The sequence below is a fragment of the Atractosteus spatula genome, chromosome 13 (genome assembly GCF_055471065.1).
Source record: "Atractosteus spatula isolate fAtrSpa1 chromosome 13, fAtrSpa1.hap1, whole genome shotgun sequence".
NCBI classification, from domain to species: domain Eukaryota; kingdom Metazoa; phylum Chordata; class Actinopteri; order Semionotiformes; family Lepisosteidae; genus Atractosteus; species Atractosteus spatula.
In genome coordinates this window covers 31,526,736-31,542,344 of record NC_142718.1, presented here as the reverse complement: position 1 = coordinate 31,542,344, position 15,609 = coordinate 31,526,736, and the positions used below count along the sequence as shown (strand labels likewise).

The following is a 15,609-nucleotide window of genomic DNA, read 5'->3' as shown; positions in this document are numbered from 1 at the left end:
CTTCCTGGTAAACTGTTACCTAGGCATAGTTATTTATGACAAGTTCATGAAGGGATATTACTCTTGTGCTGTTTGAGTGTGTGACACAGACACTACCAAAAGATCACCAGGAAAATCAGTAAGTTAAACAGAAAATGCTTTTAACAGAAAGAAATAGATAATATTTTTTATACGACGGTATGGGCATTAATTGATCAAATCTGATAATAATTTTATAAGAATCCATCATAAATTTAAATGCTACCTTTGATTTATTCAAAGAGATTCGTTGTCTATGATATTATGTGAAATTTAGGTTAGTGGGGGAATCTACGTGTTTACTGCTGTGTCATTTGTTTAATTTTTCGGTCTTTGCGTAGCATTTTTACTGGTTTCTGTGCTTAATCCAGACTAGTGTGGGTTTCAGATCGCACAGTAAAGGAAATTATTATTATTATTATTCCTGTTGCTGTTGATGTTTTCAGAAAATAATACTTTAATAAAATGAAGAACTGTATCCACGCACAGTCAGAGTACTGTGTAACTACTGTAGCATCTTTGGTCTGGTATGCTGTGTGTAAACACTCAGACCCCTGAATTTAATCGGCGTGCTTAAACTTGTGTCTGGAGGAAACACGGCATGTGCTTCAGACACACCCTTTCACATCCTGAGAACAGACTCCTTAAGTTAGTATTATATAAAACTTTACTGCTGTTGATGTGTGCGAATTGTACTTTTAACCATTGCCGATATATTTCACTTTCAGCCAAAGGGCATTTATAGTTTTGGTCATCAAGGACTAACGAATGTGTCCACTACACTACTTTTACAAGGCTATAGTTTAATTTAATTTGCCAGGATATTTAGGGTTAAGGTCTTTAAGGTCATTATCTGTTACTGAAGCTTCTCTGAATAGCATTTATTCCTTTTCGGGTCATGACGATTCAGAACATGGTTGTAGCTAAACAAACCTTTTTCCTTAATAGAGATGTTGTAGTTTATGACTGTGAAACACCCTTGTCGTAATTGTTAGTATAACGAATCCATTTCTTCCTTCAAAGTCCTAACACGCTGCTCTTCTTCCTAGATCATATTGCGTTATTGTTATAACGCAAAATGCAGAACAAACATGTGAACCAGCAAAGGGGAAAAAAAACAATTGAACATCTGTAAAAAAATCGAAAAGGATATTTTTTTCTTGTTTATGATGGCTGCCAGTTATGGTGTCATTACTGTTTATGAACGCCATATATGGATCTGCAGTTAATTCAACTGAATCCTTTCCTGCTACTCACTAACTGTAAATGAGTCAATGCTAGATAACCCTCAAAACTCTATTATTGGTAAATAACTATAGTTAATTAAAGACTATTAATTAATTTTAAGTGAATTATTGGATAATAATGTTCATGTTTCAAATAAAGATTGCCAATACACTTTTGTGTTAGTCTGTTTACAGAATGATGACAAGAAGAATAGATATAGTTATAGATTTCTGAGGAATCTTTATAGCTTTGGGTTTTATTCACTGTGATAGTATGTTTTATGAAGGTATTCAAGCTCTTGCATACTTTTCGCATGTTGTCACTTTAAGGCTTGCAGTTATGACACTTTGAAGTAGCAACTAATAGGTCTATTTGTTATATACACAACACATTCAAAGCACAAAACAAAAATATTAAGTAAATAGGTAATATTAAATAAAAATGGAAAAATGAAGACTGCCTAAGTACCGTATTTAAGCCCTTTGCTTTGCCAAAAGTGTACAAAATTACCTCTGTCTGTGTGCATTAATAGGGTTTACATGATTTCAGAATAAACACACCTGTTTCTGTAAGATCCCCCTATCAAAAGCCTGCAGAGAAGCAAAGATTCGACCCAGAAGACCAAAGAGCTTTCAAAACAACTCAGAGATACAGTTCTATAAAGGCACAGACGAGGGAGAAGGGTATAAATGCATTTCAAAAGCCCTTAACATCTCTTTAAGTAGGGAGCAGTCAATCATTAAGAAGTAAAAGGCACTCGCACTGCCTAGATCCCGTTGTTCCTTCCAAACCAAGCAGGTGGTCAGGGGTGGGAGGATAACAGCGACTGGGAAGGAGCTACAGAGTTCACTGGCTGAAAAGGGAAAAGTATGAGCTAAGAATATCCCAGTCACAAAGGATTTAACTGATACTGCAAACATGTGGTGAAAGGTTTTGTGGTCAGACAAAATTAGAGCTCTTTGGTCTTAAGTGCAAAAATGGAAACCCATCATACTGCAGTGCACCACTCTGGTCAACACCATCCCTGGTGGCAGCAATATGTTTTAGTTCTTCATTCAGCGGAACAGTATTCTAGGGCCAAAGCTACAGTGTAGACTGGGAATAAAAAGTAAATGTCCTTGAGTGGCCCAGTTAAGGACCTAATTTGAATCCAACTGAGAAACTATTGAAACTGCTGTCCAGGAGCAATCCTCTAGTAACTCCAGAGAGCTTGAGCAAGTCTGCCAAGAGAATGGGCAAGAATTGCACCAAGCTGTCACGCAAAGTTGGTAGACACTTGCTCAAAAAAACACTTGACGCTCTGTTTGCTGCCAAACTTGTCATTTTAGTGCAAATATTAAAAATAATCATTTAAAAACTCAAATAATTTCAGGTGCAAAGTGTACTCTTACAGCTCAATCTGTAGGGTGTTTTGAAAATGTAATTTTATAAAGTGTCTTTTTCCTCAGGCTCTGCTGAAACATGCTGTTTTGTAACTCTGTGAACGTTCTTTCATTACACTAAGGGTTAAATACATCAAAAAATACTTGACATTATGTGTTGGTTCCCGTTTTCAATTATGTAAATATGTAATGTTTCACAGTTATTTTAAACATAGAAGACAAGTAATTAGAAACGTCCTTTTCAAATTTTCAATACAGAACAATTGAAACAATTGAGCGGTAGTGGTGGCATGGTGGTGCAGCGATTTGCACTGCTGCCTTGCAGTTCTGGGGCTCTGGAGTGCTGTCTGCATGGAGTTTGGATGTTCTCCCTGTGTTTGCATGGGTTTTCTCTGTGTGCTCCGGTTTCCTGCCACAAACCAAAGACGTACTAGTAGGTTAATTGGCTTCTAGGAAAACTGTGCCTGATGAGTGTGTATCTGTATGTGGTCTGTGATGGACTGGTGTCCTGTCCAGTGTATACCCTGCCTTGGGCCAGTTGTTTGCTGGATAAGGCTCTGACTCCCCTGTGAAATGGATGTATAGATGCAAAAACGACAGTTTAACACAGACACTAGGCAGTTTCTTATGTTTATTAGATTCTTTTTTATTAAAAAAATTACGCTGAAGATAAGTTGTCATACAAGATGAATAATCTACAGATTCAAAGACAAGCCACTTTCTGAAGACTAGTTGTTTTTGTTTGTCAAATGTGTTTGTATGATTCTATTTTCTTATTTAAAAAAATAATTTGATGATTACTGGTCACTACTAACTAATGTTAAAATCCCTTCCAAGAAACAAATGTGTACTGTATATTGTGTTATTTGCTCGGGTGAGCATTGTGCTAGGAGAGTAAATATAAGGGATTAGCCTGACCAATCTGCCTGTACTGTATATCATAGTGAGGCATGCCCAGTTCACTCATTAAAGATTCTTTCAGTAAATATGGCTAGACATTTTCTAAAGATTTATAAAAGGGTCCCTGTGTAAAATGAGATTGTTACAACTTCTAAAAAGATTTTTGTAGTTATTGCTCCCTCTGGCCTCAAATGCCTCATGCAAACGGACCTATATTTTGATTTTAGCATGTTCAACTCTAATTTGGGCTGTTTGGAGACCTGGGGAGTGATATCACTGTCTCATTTTTCATTATGTGTCCTCCTACATTTTCACAGCGGATATATAACTCGTACAGCACCTTCTTATTTTATTGGCTTTAGTATTTATACCAAAGGTACAGTCATTTTTAAAGTGACTGGCCTAGGGGAGAGAAAACTGTACTTTTGTCAATATTTCATACACATTTTGACACTGTAAATAATGGTGTTGTACCAAGAAATGTTTAAATACAAAGCATCTTGCTTTTAGGAAGACCTAATAATGCCTCGGGCATATATACCAATAACAGTGTTGTGTTAAATAAGATGCTTTAAAATAGTTTCACAAGTACAGTCCGAGGTTTATTGTTGGATATTAAAAATATAATGCTTAAGCACTTGAGCTCTGGTCCAACTGTATATTTCAACTCAGAGAGTCAAAGGTGTTTTAAGGCAATTCTACTAAATTCATATTCCATCAACAGTGTTAAATAATCTCCATACTGTACTGGTGCGCATGCATTTGTAGGAATTAAAAATGTATTTGTATTACAGTGGTGAGTAGCAATGTTTTAGTTTGCCTAGGGCCCACTAGTGGTCTTTGGTAATACTGAGATCAGTAAAATCAGTTGAGTTCTAGTCAAAAAGGCACAGTGGAACAGTGGTCAGGCCTCTGCACTCTAGCTTGGAGGGTCAATGGTTCAATTCCGTTTTCCAACACAATTCTAGTTTAGCAGAGCACATTATGCAGGCTGTTCCAAGTAAATGCCTTGTTGTAGAAAAAGTTGTCATTGTCAGAAAGAATTTTTTTTTGTATGGCTTACCCAGTAAAATGAAGGAATAACTAAAAGTCTGCAAAGGGGCTCCCTACACTTGCTGAAGAGTTGTGTTTAGGTATTATGTGTCTTGGGCCTGAGGAAAACAACTGTCTGCACACTGACAATTTTGGATCTCATTATTTAATAACTGTAGTAGCTTATTGTTGCCACTCATTTAATTGTATGTTGGTATTTGTACACATATTTTTAGTTTTGTTTGTTTTTGATTGTTTGTGGACACATTTAATTGCCTTTGTTTTGCCAGGAACCCTTTGTAGGAGAATGCTTGCTCTCTGTGGTATCTCTTTTGGGTAAATTATTAAATGGAGTTTACAATAAAGGTTTAATGGGGATGGCCCCATCAGGCCTCTCATATGTCCGTATAAATAAGAGACATCAGACTTTCCTTCACAAGATTATTGCTCAGTGCTCCTTCATCAAACTTGTGAAGTGTTCCAAATTTGCCAGCAGCTGTATCACCCTGCAACTCATAACTGGCAGTCCACTGAAGCTAAGCAGGTGTGAGCCTGGTCAGTACCTGGATAGGAGACGTTCTGGGAAAGCTAGGGTTGCTGCTGGAAGAGGTGTTAGTGGGACCAGTAGGGGGTGCTTACCCTATAGTCTATGTGGGTCCTAATGCTGGAGACACTATATTGTAAAAGGGCACCATCCTTTGGATGAGAGGTAAAACCCAGGTCCTGACTCTTGGTGGTCATTAAAAATCCTAGGGTGTTTCTTGAAAGATGTAGGTAGGTGTTACCATGGTGTCCTGGCCAAATTTCCCATTGGCCTTTACCAATCATAGCCTCCTAATAATCCCTATCTATGAATTGGCTTAATTACTCTGTTCTCCTCCCCACTGATAGCTGGTGTGTGGTGAGTGTACTGGCGCACTATAGCTGCTGTTGTATCATGCAGGTGGATGCTAGAGGAGGGCAGTCCCCATTACCTCTAAAGAGCTTTGAGTGGAGTGTCCAGAACAGTGCTATATAAGTGTAAGGATGATGATTATTATTCACTGCATCTTCGCTGCCCTTACAGCAGCTCTCACTCAGGGGGACAAACGACCATACCCATGTGGCCAGATTGTCATCTCACTATGAAGCAGTGTGAAAGCGAAGTAAAGATCTAAATGGATCCATGGATTGTCTATAGCTCCTGAAATTAAATAAATAACTTTGCACACCTTTTTTGGGGGGGGTGGAGGTGGTTTATGTTAATGCTGCAAAATCTTAACAGCTTTGCCATAAATTGAATCTGGAATGGAAATGTGTTATTTGATAATGAGATTAACTATTCTGTGCTGTGGCATCATTTACATCGAACGTAACTTTAGGGAACATTTAGAAGTAAAAATGTAGGGCCCCCTCAAAATATTTCTTATCATAGATCTCATTGCTGTTAGCAAGGGTATGGTTATGGGATGGGAACTGTTGTCATAGAAACTATAAAAGAATACATTCCATGGATACAGTACATGGAAATAACACTGCATTTAAGTCCCAGAGCATATCACAATAGTTTATTTTATGTAAACGTTTGTAAGAGCTTTGCTGGAATCCTGCTTGCATAGATACCTTAACATAATAAATCACTGAACATTGTGCTTTTTATTTACCTTTGTTTTTACTTGCAGTCATTTAATGTGTTGTTACTGATGTACTGTATAGTAGATACTGTAGATATTAACAGGAGATTCACTAAGTGACCCACCTTGCTTAAATGATAATGCAATAATTCTGTGTATGCCAGAGAGTGTTTCTCTATAGAACTACACAATGTTCTGTAATTTTTACAAAATACATTGTTAAATTACAGATAAAAATACTTGAGACTCATTTGGAAAACATTGTTTTGTGTCAGATAGTTTCCACTGCATATTCAAGAGCAGCAGCAACATAAATTTTCTTTATTGGTCCATTTAGCTCACATATTGTAACAGCCAGCAGTGCAATGCTGGACAATTGTTGAGTGAAAAAAATAAAATTTCTTTATCTATTTATCTGAAGACACAGCCATGCCACTCAAAGACAAAGAAGTGCAAAGGAACCCTCAGGAACTATATAATAATAACTTTTATTTAGAAAATACCTTTCCAAACCTAAATATTCTGTACATAGTGATAAAGAAAAACACAAAAAAATTCAACAAAAAGTAAAATAAAAAAAATAAACAAGAACATAAAGGATAAACTGTAGGACCATCAGACACAGGTCTTAGTAAAAGTATGATTTTTAAGTGAAGAGCTGGAGAAAGGGCATTTCATAACAATGGAGCAGCGACAGGAAAAGCACAGTCACCAGTAGTCCAAGTTTTAGTCCTGGGTACAATGAGCAACGAACCAGCATCAACTGAACAGAGTCTATGGGAGGGAGTGTAAAGAGATTTGTGATGGAGCCAGATTATTTAAAACCTTAAAAGTCAGTAACAAGAACTTGTATTGAATACAGGACTTTATTGGAAACCAATGCAGAAAGTTAAATGTAGGAGTGATATGTTCCCAGCGTCTGGTGTGAGTTAGAATACTGTATATATAGTGACCTCCAAAGATTCACTGTTTCCCTGGGGTATAAAAGGAAGTACAGTAATACAGGGAAAACATTGAGTTGTAGCATACATCATCATGGTTAAGGTCATAGGCTCGTCGAAGAAAGCAGGCACATGGCCATGTTGGGGAATGGCTGTAAATGTATCCAAAAAAAGCTGAGTCTACGACTGTCCACTGCTGTGTCCATTATTTGGACACTTAAGACTTCTGGTACGGTGGCCAACCTGTCAAGAAGAGGACACAGGTGTATTTTTGCCACCATAGGCTGTGAAGTGGTTGGGGAGGCAAATGTAAATCCAAAGGCAGCAGCTGGGGATCTTCAATGCCCACTGGCATCTTCAGGGTACAAAGTGTTGAAAACTAGCATTCAAATGTGCCTGTATGAGTGTGGCATTCATTGCAAGGAAGAAGCCTCTTCTGAGGAAGAACCACAAAGAGGCAAAATAGTTATATTTCTCCTAAGTGTAACCGTGCTATTACTGTATTTACCATCAACAGAATGGCAAAACAAGTGGTTCATATCAGTTTTGATACTTAAGGATACTTTTAAGGAATGTTGGCCTGTTTTTTTTTAAAAAACAGAACCTTTCTAAAAAGGTTCAAGTAAGGTAGCTGCGTCAGCATGCGTAGGCTGCAAAGGAACAAGTGCAGGTTTATTCCTTGCTGAAAAGGCATCACACCCGAAGAAGGCTTCACAGCCGAAATGTTGTGTTTCTTTTCTTCTCTTTACAGCATGGAATAAACCTTAACTTGTTCCTTTCTAAAAGGTGTTGTTTTGAAGGGGCTTTTTCTTGCCTGACTTGCTGATTTCGGTCTGGCTCCAGGACATGGCTCTCCTGTCCCTGAACTGAATTAACATTCCTACGTGGCACAGTGGGTTCATGACGGTGTCAGTGTAGCTCCTACCTTTGGCAAACTTGCCAGATATCATTTGAATGACAGTGGTCAGAAGAAATGAAAATTGAGTTTTTTTGGACATGCTAATCAGATTTATGATTGGCATTAAAAAAGGTAAAACTTGTGATGAGAAAATGGAGAGGTGGCAAAGGATCTGCACCTGTGGCTGGGAGGTTGCTGGTTCAAATCCCGCAGCTGGCAGAGGAATCCTACTCCGTTGGGCCCCTGAGCAAGGCCCTTAACCCCAACTGCTCCAGGGGTGCCTTATAAATAGCTGACCCTGTGCTCTGACCCCAAGCTTTTCTCTCACCATCTGTGTGTCTCATGAAGCGCAAGCTGGGGTATGCAAAAAGACAAATTCCTAATGCAAGAAATGGTATATGGCTAATAAAGTGATCTTAAAACAATCGTGCTTACTCTGAAATCTTATGGGACATCTATTATATTTTGGGGGTTTGCATCTAGGGGTCCTGAGCCCTTGTCAGATTATTGAAAATTCTGAACTCCAACATGTAGAAGGCTATTTTGGCCAGAACTTAATTCTTAAGTTCAAGCTTGGCCGAAAATAGACAGTCCAGTATAACAATGATCCAAAGCATATATTCAAATTAACAAAGGAATGGTTAACAGAATAAATGTTCTCGACTCACCATCTTTGTCTCCACACATCAGTCCAATTTAATAGAATACAATTTGTGATTCTAACTTAAAATGGCAGTTCATTGACAGAAACCAAAGTGTCTAAAGGACATAGAACAGTTGTGCATGGATGAATGTTTATCAGAATGTTTATCATAGAATGTCAGTTGTGCACTGACATTGGCAGAACCTCATAGCACACAACAGGAGGCATCTAGTCAGTGCAAAACCTGCCAGAGGATGATTTATAAAATACTTACTACAGGAGTGTGAATAAATATGACTCTGGTGTTTTCTAGATTTGTGAATTAATTATCTGTAACAGATATGGCTTTTCATTATGTAATGCTATTAATATTACTATATAACATTTGTATATTTATCAAACAAGCAAAGAACTTTATCCAAACTGTAAATATTTCTGTTATTTGTTGTTGTGTCAGCTTATAGTAGGCTTACTTCATGTACACTATAGGCCTACAATTTTTTTCTTAATTTTAAAGGGAAGGGAACTGTATTATTATTTATTTGTATTAATATTGACTGGATCTTGCATTAGTAGACAAAAGTAGTAAATTAGGTTTTATTTTCCTAAAACTATGTGAGTGCATTTATTTTTTAACAAGCAGCCCATACAATATATGAACATACATTGCTAATAGGACTTTATTTACGTTCTGTCTGATACATATAACTTGGAAGCTAGATTAATTCAAATAGCTTAATAAAATGCCTGATTTATATTTCCAAACATAAATCATGGGTCTTTAAGTGATTGTTGAGAAGACCCAAGTCCATAATCCTGTATTTAAGCAAAAAGATATGTTCTTCTAGAAGTGCAAAATTCCCGGTATCCTGGTGCTGTGCCTAAAAAAACATAAGCTTATTGATGTTGTGAATGAACTATCACAATATGAGAAGGGCTATAGTGATAGATATTGCACAGCTAATTACATGTGCTATATTAAACACCTTATTTCAAAAGCAGAAACCTTTTCCTGTGGGCAGATGGAGATACCTGTTCACAACATATACAAAAAGACAGAGAAGTGGAGACATGAGCTGTAGCTGCAGGGCCTGTATATCAGGAGTGGTTGAATATGCATGAATCACAGTGTCATGACTTGCACTGTAATTGGCAACAACATTAGTAATGACTCCATTGGCATCTCAAACTATGTGCATATTCATGGCTGGGAAATATTTCCATATTTCTAGAAATTTATTCAGAAGCTGCAGGTGGCCTGAGTACCACATAGATGCAATCAATTGCCCTGTATAGTTTGAAAATCGAGCAACCTAATAAAACGCATGTTTCATTCTCAGAGAGGATGGCTGTCGTTTGGGGGGAAAATCTATTGATTGGTTTTCTCTTGTAAAAGCAGGACAATTCCGAAAATGGTGATTGTCATGCTTGGCATAGGGATATAAAAACTGGATTGTAAAATAAAGAGAAGTATTTGGATGGATTTTTAAAGTGAATGCCACTACAATTATCTGTATATAATCATCTGAATCTGAATTTCTGCATTTTAGCCTTCCCATACACAAAAAGGAGTGTGTAATTTTCCATTTCCTTTCACGTCCTTCAGTTAAGATCCATCCTTTAGTGGATTACTAGCATAGTCTCAGACTTTAGACTTTACTGTAAGTATTGACATACTGCAGAGCACAAAATACATTCCTTCTCCTTTGTTTTGGCCTTTCTGGCTAAATAAAGATGTGGTTTGAAAGTTATGCTTTGAATATTGTTTTTCTAGAGTATGAGTAACATTCACTTCCAATATTAATGAAAATACATATGTGGTAAATAAATCTCAGCAGTGTTTAAAACAAAGTTGGTCTGGCTATGTACAGTATCAGTATTCCTTGGTGCAGATGATGTACATCTGTACTTTGTGGTTTCGAGATATTACTTGTGCATATTTTTCAGCAATATTTTCATGCACTCTTTAACAAATAGAAAAAGGACCTTAAGTAAACATTTGCTTCTTGTCGTATTGTGAAATACCTTACTTTAGTCTATTTGCAGAGATTCCTGTTGAGTTATTGTAATAGCTGCCAAAGAATCCCTGAGTGGATGGTGGAATTAACAGTAGCTTTGCATAAGCTGCAAGGCTCTTTTTTTCGTTATGAGCATGATGGAAGGATTTCTTCTGTGAATTTCTGTTCCTCCAAAGTCTTATTTTTTTGTTGTTGTCAGTCTTTTAAAATCCTGGCACCATTAAACAAAGTTTGTTTTACGTCATTTTTCGAGAAAGCGCTTTGTAAAGGTCCTCTTGCTCTTGAAGTATGTAGACTTCTTTAGCATTTGTGTCTGAGAACAATGCTTGCATAGGCATTTGGAGATTTATAACATATTAGACTGTGAGTTTCATTAGGAATTTTAAACTTTGCTGTGTGTGAATTTCAAGGGGAATGACCCTGAGGCTGGCTCTATTTTGTTTTGTACAGAAAGTATGTTTTAATATGTGAGTAGTGTAACTTCAAGCATAACCCATTGCACTTGCACATATATGCTCTTGAACATATATGACATAACAGTGTGCTTCAAACATGACTGTAGATCTGTTTGGTGAGCGTTTGGCATTTTGTGCTGCTTTTTCTTCTTATAGGAGGACTCAGGGTGGATTGTACAAAGATACTGTATACACAGGTTTAGTTCAGTGGTTGGCAGACAGCTAAAACATCCATGCCCATGCTGATGTTAACCTGCTGTATATCGTACCTGCAGCACCAACCAAAAACACGAAGAAGCCTCTGGTTTAGTGCTAAAAAGCTCAGCTGCCAATTGAAAGCCAAGGGGCAACCCTGAGATTTGTATTTTAAGCGCATAAACTCATTGATGGCACTTTTCCAGAGTTTGTCTTTAGATTGCCCATGAAGAAAGAAGCAGCTTTAGCATGACATGTAGCCGCTGTCACTTAACTTGTGCTCAGCACGGATGGTTTGATGTGACATTATTATATGTGACTTTAATTTCTAAACAGGCAGAATGTCAATTACAGTAAGAACAATAATATAATCTAAAATAGTACTTCTAAGAAAAATTTTGCATGTTTAAAATAACATTCTAATATTTCTAATATAAAATGTTTTAGCGACAATTATTTTTTACATTCCCTTTATCATGAGTTTAAACATGAGTGTGTTACATTTGTTCGCTCTATTTGCTTTACTTATTGTCTGAAATTTCATTCTGCTATTTGAATCATCCAAATATAAGATATAATATGACTATATTCATTAAGCAGTGCTAAAACTTCTGTGGTTAACGGACACATTAACCTTATTCTTTATAATATAACTAAATTCCTGAGATAATGAAGGCTGTGTCATTTAGATCACTTGACGGAGGTTAATGAACATTCTTATAAGATTCTGTTCATAGCACTATGGATATCGTTCACAATTATCAAAGTTTTAATGAAAAGGTGTTACTTCATGATATGTATCCTATGAAAGAAAAAAAAAACTTTTTTTTTTTGCAGGGGAAGATATGGCATTCCAAAAGGCTGTAAAAAGAACGGTTCTTATTGGAGGGGGCACCCTTACTACAATTTATGGCTTGGCACAGCTGTCAGAGCACAGGAAAAAACAGGTAGGTCTATACTTTCAATGAAAAAAAACTACGTATAATCTAACTACAGTATGTACGTAATACTGTATGTGTCAGATTAGTAGAATAGTAAAAATAATTTGCCTCCCAAGTAAATCCAAAAATGTACTATATAGAAGACCATTTAGGATTTATTGACTGTGAACCCATAAAGTCTTGACATCTGAAACATTTGTTCTGCTTTGTTAAAATGTTTTAAATGTTTATTGAAGCGGGTTTTTCTTCTAAACTGGATCTGATGCTTTGCCGATTTCTAATCCAGCTACTAATGTAGCTTTATTTTGGGAAGCTCATCAGGATAGCACCAGCATAATTCACAGTTGACCAATGTAAAGAATCTGCTTCTGCCCACCAGCAGCATAGGAAGGGTAGGGAAAAGATCAGGGAAGCTCATATGTCTGTGCATAGTATATAGGTTTACATAAATGGAAACAGGAAAACAACTATAAAAACAACCAGGTGCCCAGCAATAGCAGGTATCATATAAACAGATCTCTGAAGTCATAAGAAAATTTGGTTTTTAGAAATATTAGCAACTTAATTTCTCAATCAGTTAAGGCACTTGTTCAACAGATGAGCCTTACTATGCAGTCACCATCTGGACTGTCTTTTTTTCTGACTGGGATTTTAATTCCAACTAATTTTTATTTGGCTGCTGCTTTTATCCACAGCAACATACATTTGCTGTATATACTGTAAATTTACTGTAAAATATACACTGTCTGTACTGGGTGAAGTAGCTTGCTTGAGTGTACAGCAGTGTCTCACCTGGAATTTGAACCACAATTTGAACCAGAATTTAGAATTTACACAATGAAAAAACACAAAACACGAAAAAAAATTAGTATAATTTACTTTTGTGTTGTCTTTTATTGCAATTGGTAAAAAGCACCACTGTGTTTTGAACACAATTGGACCGCTTTATGTATTTTGGCTCATGGCCTTGTTCATTAGAGCATATTGAACTTTGATTTGAGCTTTGAAAATAAAAAAAAATCAGGAATAAACAATTGGTTAAAAATGAATAAAAGGGACAAGTGGCCTTTTCCCTAGGCAAAGCCTCCTGCAATTTGGAAGCAGGATTGATGGATGGCTGAATGAAGAAGAAATTCTAATGAATATTGGTGAAGAATCCATGTTTCCATGTTGTGCTTCCTGAGAGTTTGCCTTTCAGACATGGCAGTGTTACTTCCAAATACAAGTGTAAATCACCTAACATTCTTGGATGCTTATTGAATTCAAACTGCAGTGCACTGATTTGCAGCTATTTGATCTCCTCTTTGTAGTTTTGAGCAAGAAGGAAATTCTGTTTACCCTCTGAACCTGTGATATTTGTGTGAGTGCATGTTTCATGTTCCCTAAATTGCAGTTTATATTACTCAAATCAGCTTGTGCCCATTACCCATCTACTCAAAGCCTTAGGAATTTTCGCAAGCAGTTTTCTTTTACGTAGTGGTAAAGTCCAAGAGAAATTAAATTACTCTTGCAGACCATTGTTCATTGACAACTTTTGTTTTAACTCTTTATCATGAAACATAAGTATCTCTCAGCAGCATAGTGGACAGTTTCTTAAGCAGTAAACAGAACTGTAATAGATAGCCCTACCTCCTGTTATACTTTATGCAAGTTAGTGTTCTAGCCTGTGTTTTGGAACACTTTACTGTATAAATGGTTGGGTATTAAATATCCATTTCCATTTCTATAATGGTTATTTAACTTTCTTTTCTCTTTCTTATTACATCCCCCATTCTGTGCTTGTTTGATCTTGCCTTTGTGGAATTAAGTGCTTTTGTTTTGCTTTGGCATGCTTTAACATTTTTTTAGTTTACTATCTCCTTCACCAGTATTTTGCTGGTTCTGTTTGTTTTTGTAAACACCAATAGGCCCTAACTTATATTTAAAATATAGCATATAAGTCATTTAAGAAATATCTGTAGCAAAAGCTATTTTTTTTCCCACAGCTTTTTGTCAGATGTTGCTGAGCTAGTTCATATAGGCAAGGTTTGCATAAACAGATTTGCCTGTGTCTCAACTGCATAATGGTTATAGTTATAAACAGTATTTTTTAAGACAGTCACTGATACAACAGGGCAAAAAATAAACATGTGAACATTAATACATTTTACTTTTAAACATTACTATAGTTTGTGTTATTACAGTTGTTTTATTTCGTTTGCTACATAATCAAGGATAATACTCGTGCAGTATTATTTTACAAAGGCATACATACAACATAATCATGAGACTTTATCATGAAAAGTCCATGTATTATTATGATATAATTATTGTTTCTCACTATGCTACAATATTCCTACTGTATTTAAGTCTGTGTTCTGACCCTTTCTGCACTAACGAGTTCAAAAAAATGTTTTCCAAAGCACTTACTGTACATTTATTAAACCTGAAGAAAGATTTATTGTTTTTCTGAAAAAAAAAAAAGATTTTCTTTGGAGTTTGAAGATCAATTTTCTCTCTTCTGTATTGTTTCACGTCCTGGTTGATACTGCAACGAAACACGAGAAAGAATTGCTTTGTATACAGGCCCAAGCAGACTTGTTTCGCCCAGCTGGGAATGAAATACAATACTGGGCTGCGTGACAGAGGTGAACTGAACTGGAGTGCTCTGTGCCTTGACCAAACCACCCATGGTGGAATACATAGAAAAAAGATGTAAGGGGAAACCCAGCTAACCAAATAATAATGTGACTGCATCATAATAAAAGTTGCAGCTTAGTACCGATGTGTTTTGGAGATACAAATGTGAACAAACCAGTGCTTGTTATCAAAATAATCTCAACAATGTTATTACAGTAAAAATATAACATTAACACAATTCTTCTCTAATCCTCACATTTTACCATACAATATTTCGGCATTTAGAGTGTTGCAATATGGGGAGGATTATTTACCACTACATCTGTTACAAAAAAATAATCGCCCGTCTCTAACCTGTTGATTCACTTTAATAGTGAATGGTGGTTTCTGTACTGACGTGCGTGTAAATCACTTGAGTGTGGGACTATGTCCCGAAAGTAACCTTGTTTGTGGATGAGAGATGTCAGCCTGTAGGGTTTTTACCCTAGTGGATTGCATGGAAATATTTGACCAAATACAGACCGTAGCGCTTGCGGTGCAAATTGAAAAATAGCACAACAGCCAATGTCAGACATGTAACACCTGTCACTGAGGTCACAGGTTACTGCTTCAGCCTTCAAGAAGTGTGGAACTCCCAGAGGAATTCTGGCTGAATCATGTATGTTAGCATGTCAAGCAAATACTTTTACAGTTTAATTGGGATAGCAGGCTTGGCTTTTTTGTGCTC

General features: G+C 36.6%; 1 protein-coding gene across 1 annotated transcript in view; it reads left to right on the top strand.

The window, feature by feature from the left end:
• The first annotated feature begins 16 nt into the window (after positions 1-16).
• The window catches only part of gpd2 (glycerol-3-phosphate dehydrogenase 2 (mitochondrial)), a 46,529-nt gene continuing 30,936 nt past the window's right edge, over positions 17-15,609 (top strand). The window contains exons 1-2 of the mRNA XM_088930539.1: positions 17-118; positions 12,160-12,269. Of these exons, the coding sequence (XP_088786665.1) occupies positions 12,168-12,269 (102 nt within the window). The 5' untranslated portion in view covers positions 17-118; positions 12,160-12,167. The remainder of the gene's footprint in view (positions 119-12,159; positions 12,270-15,609) is intronic.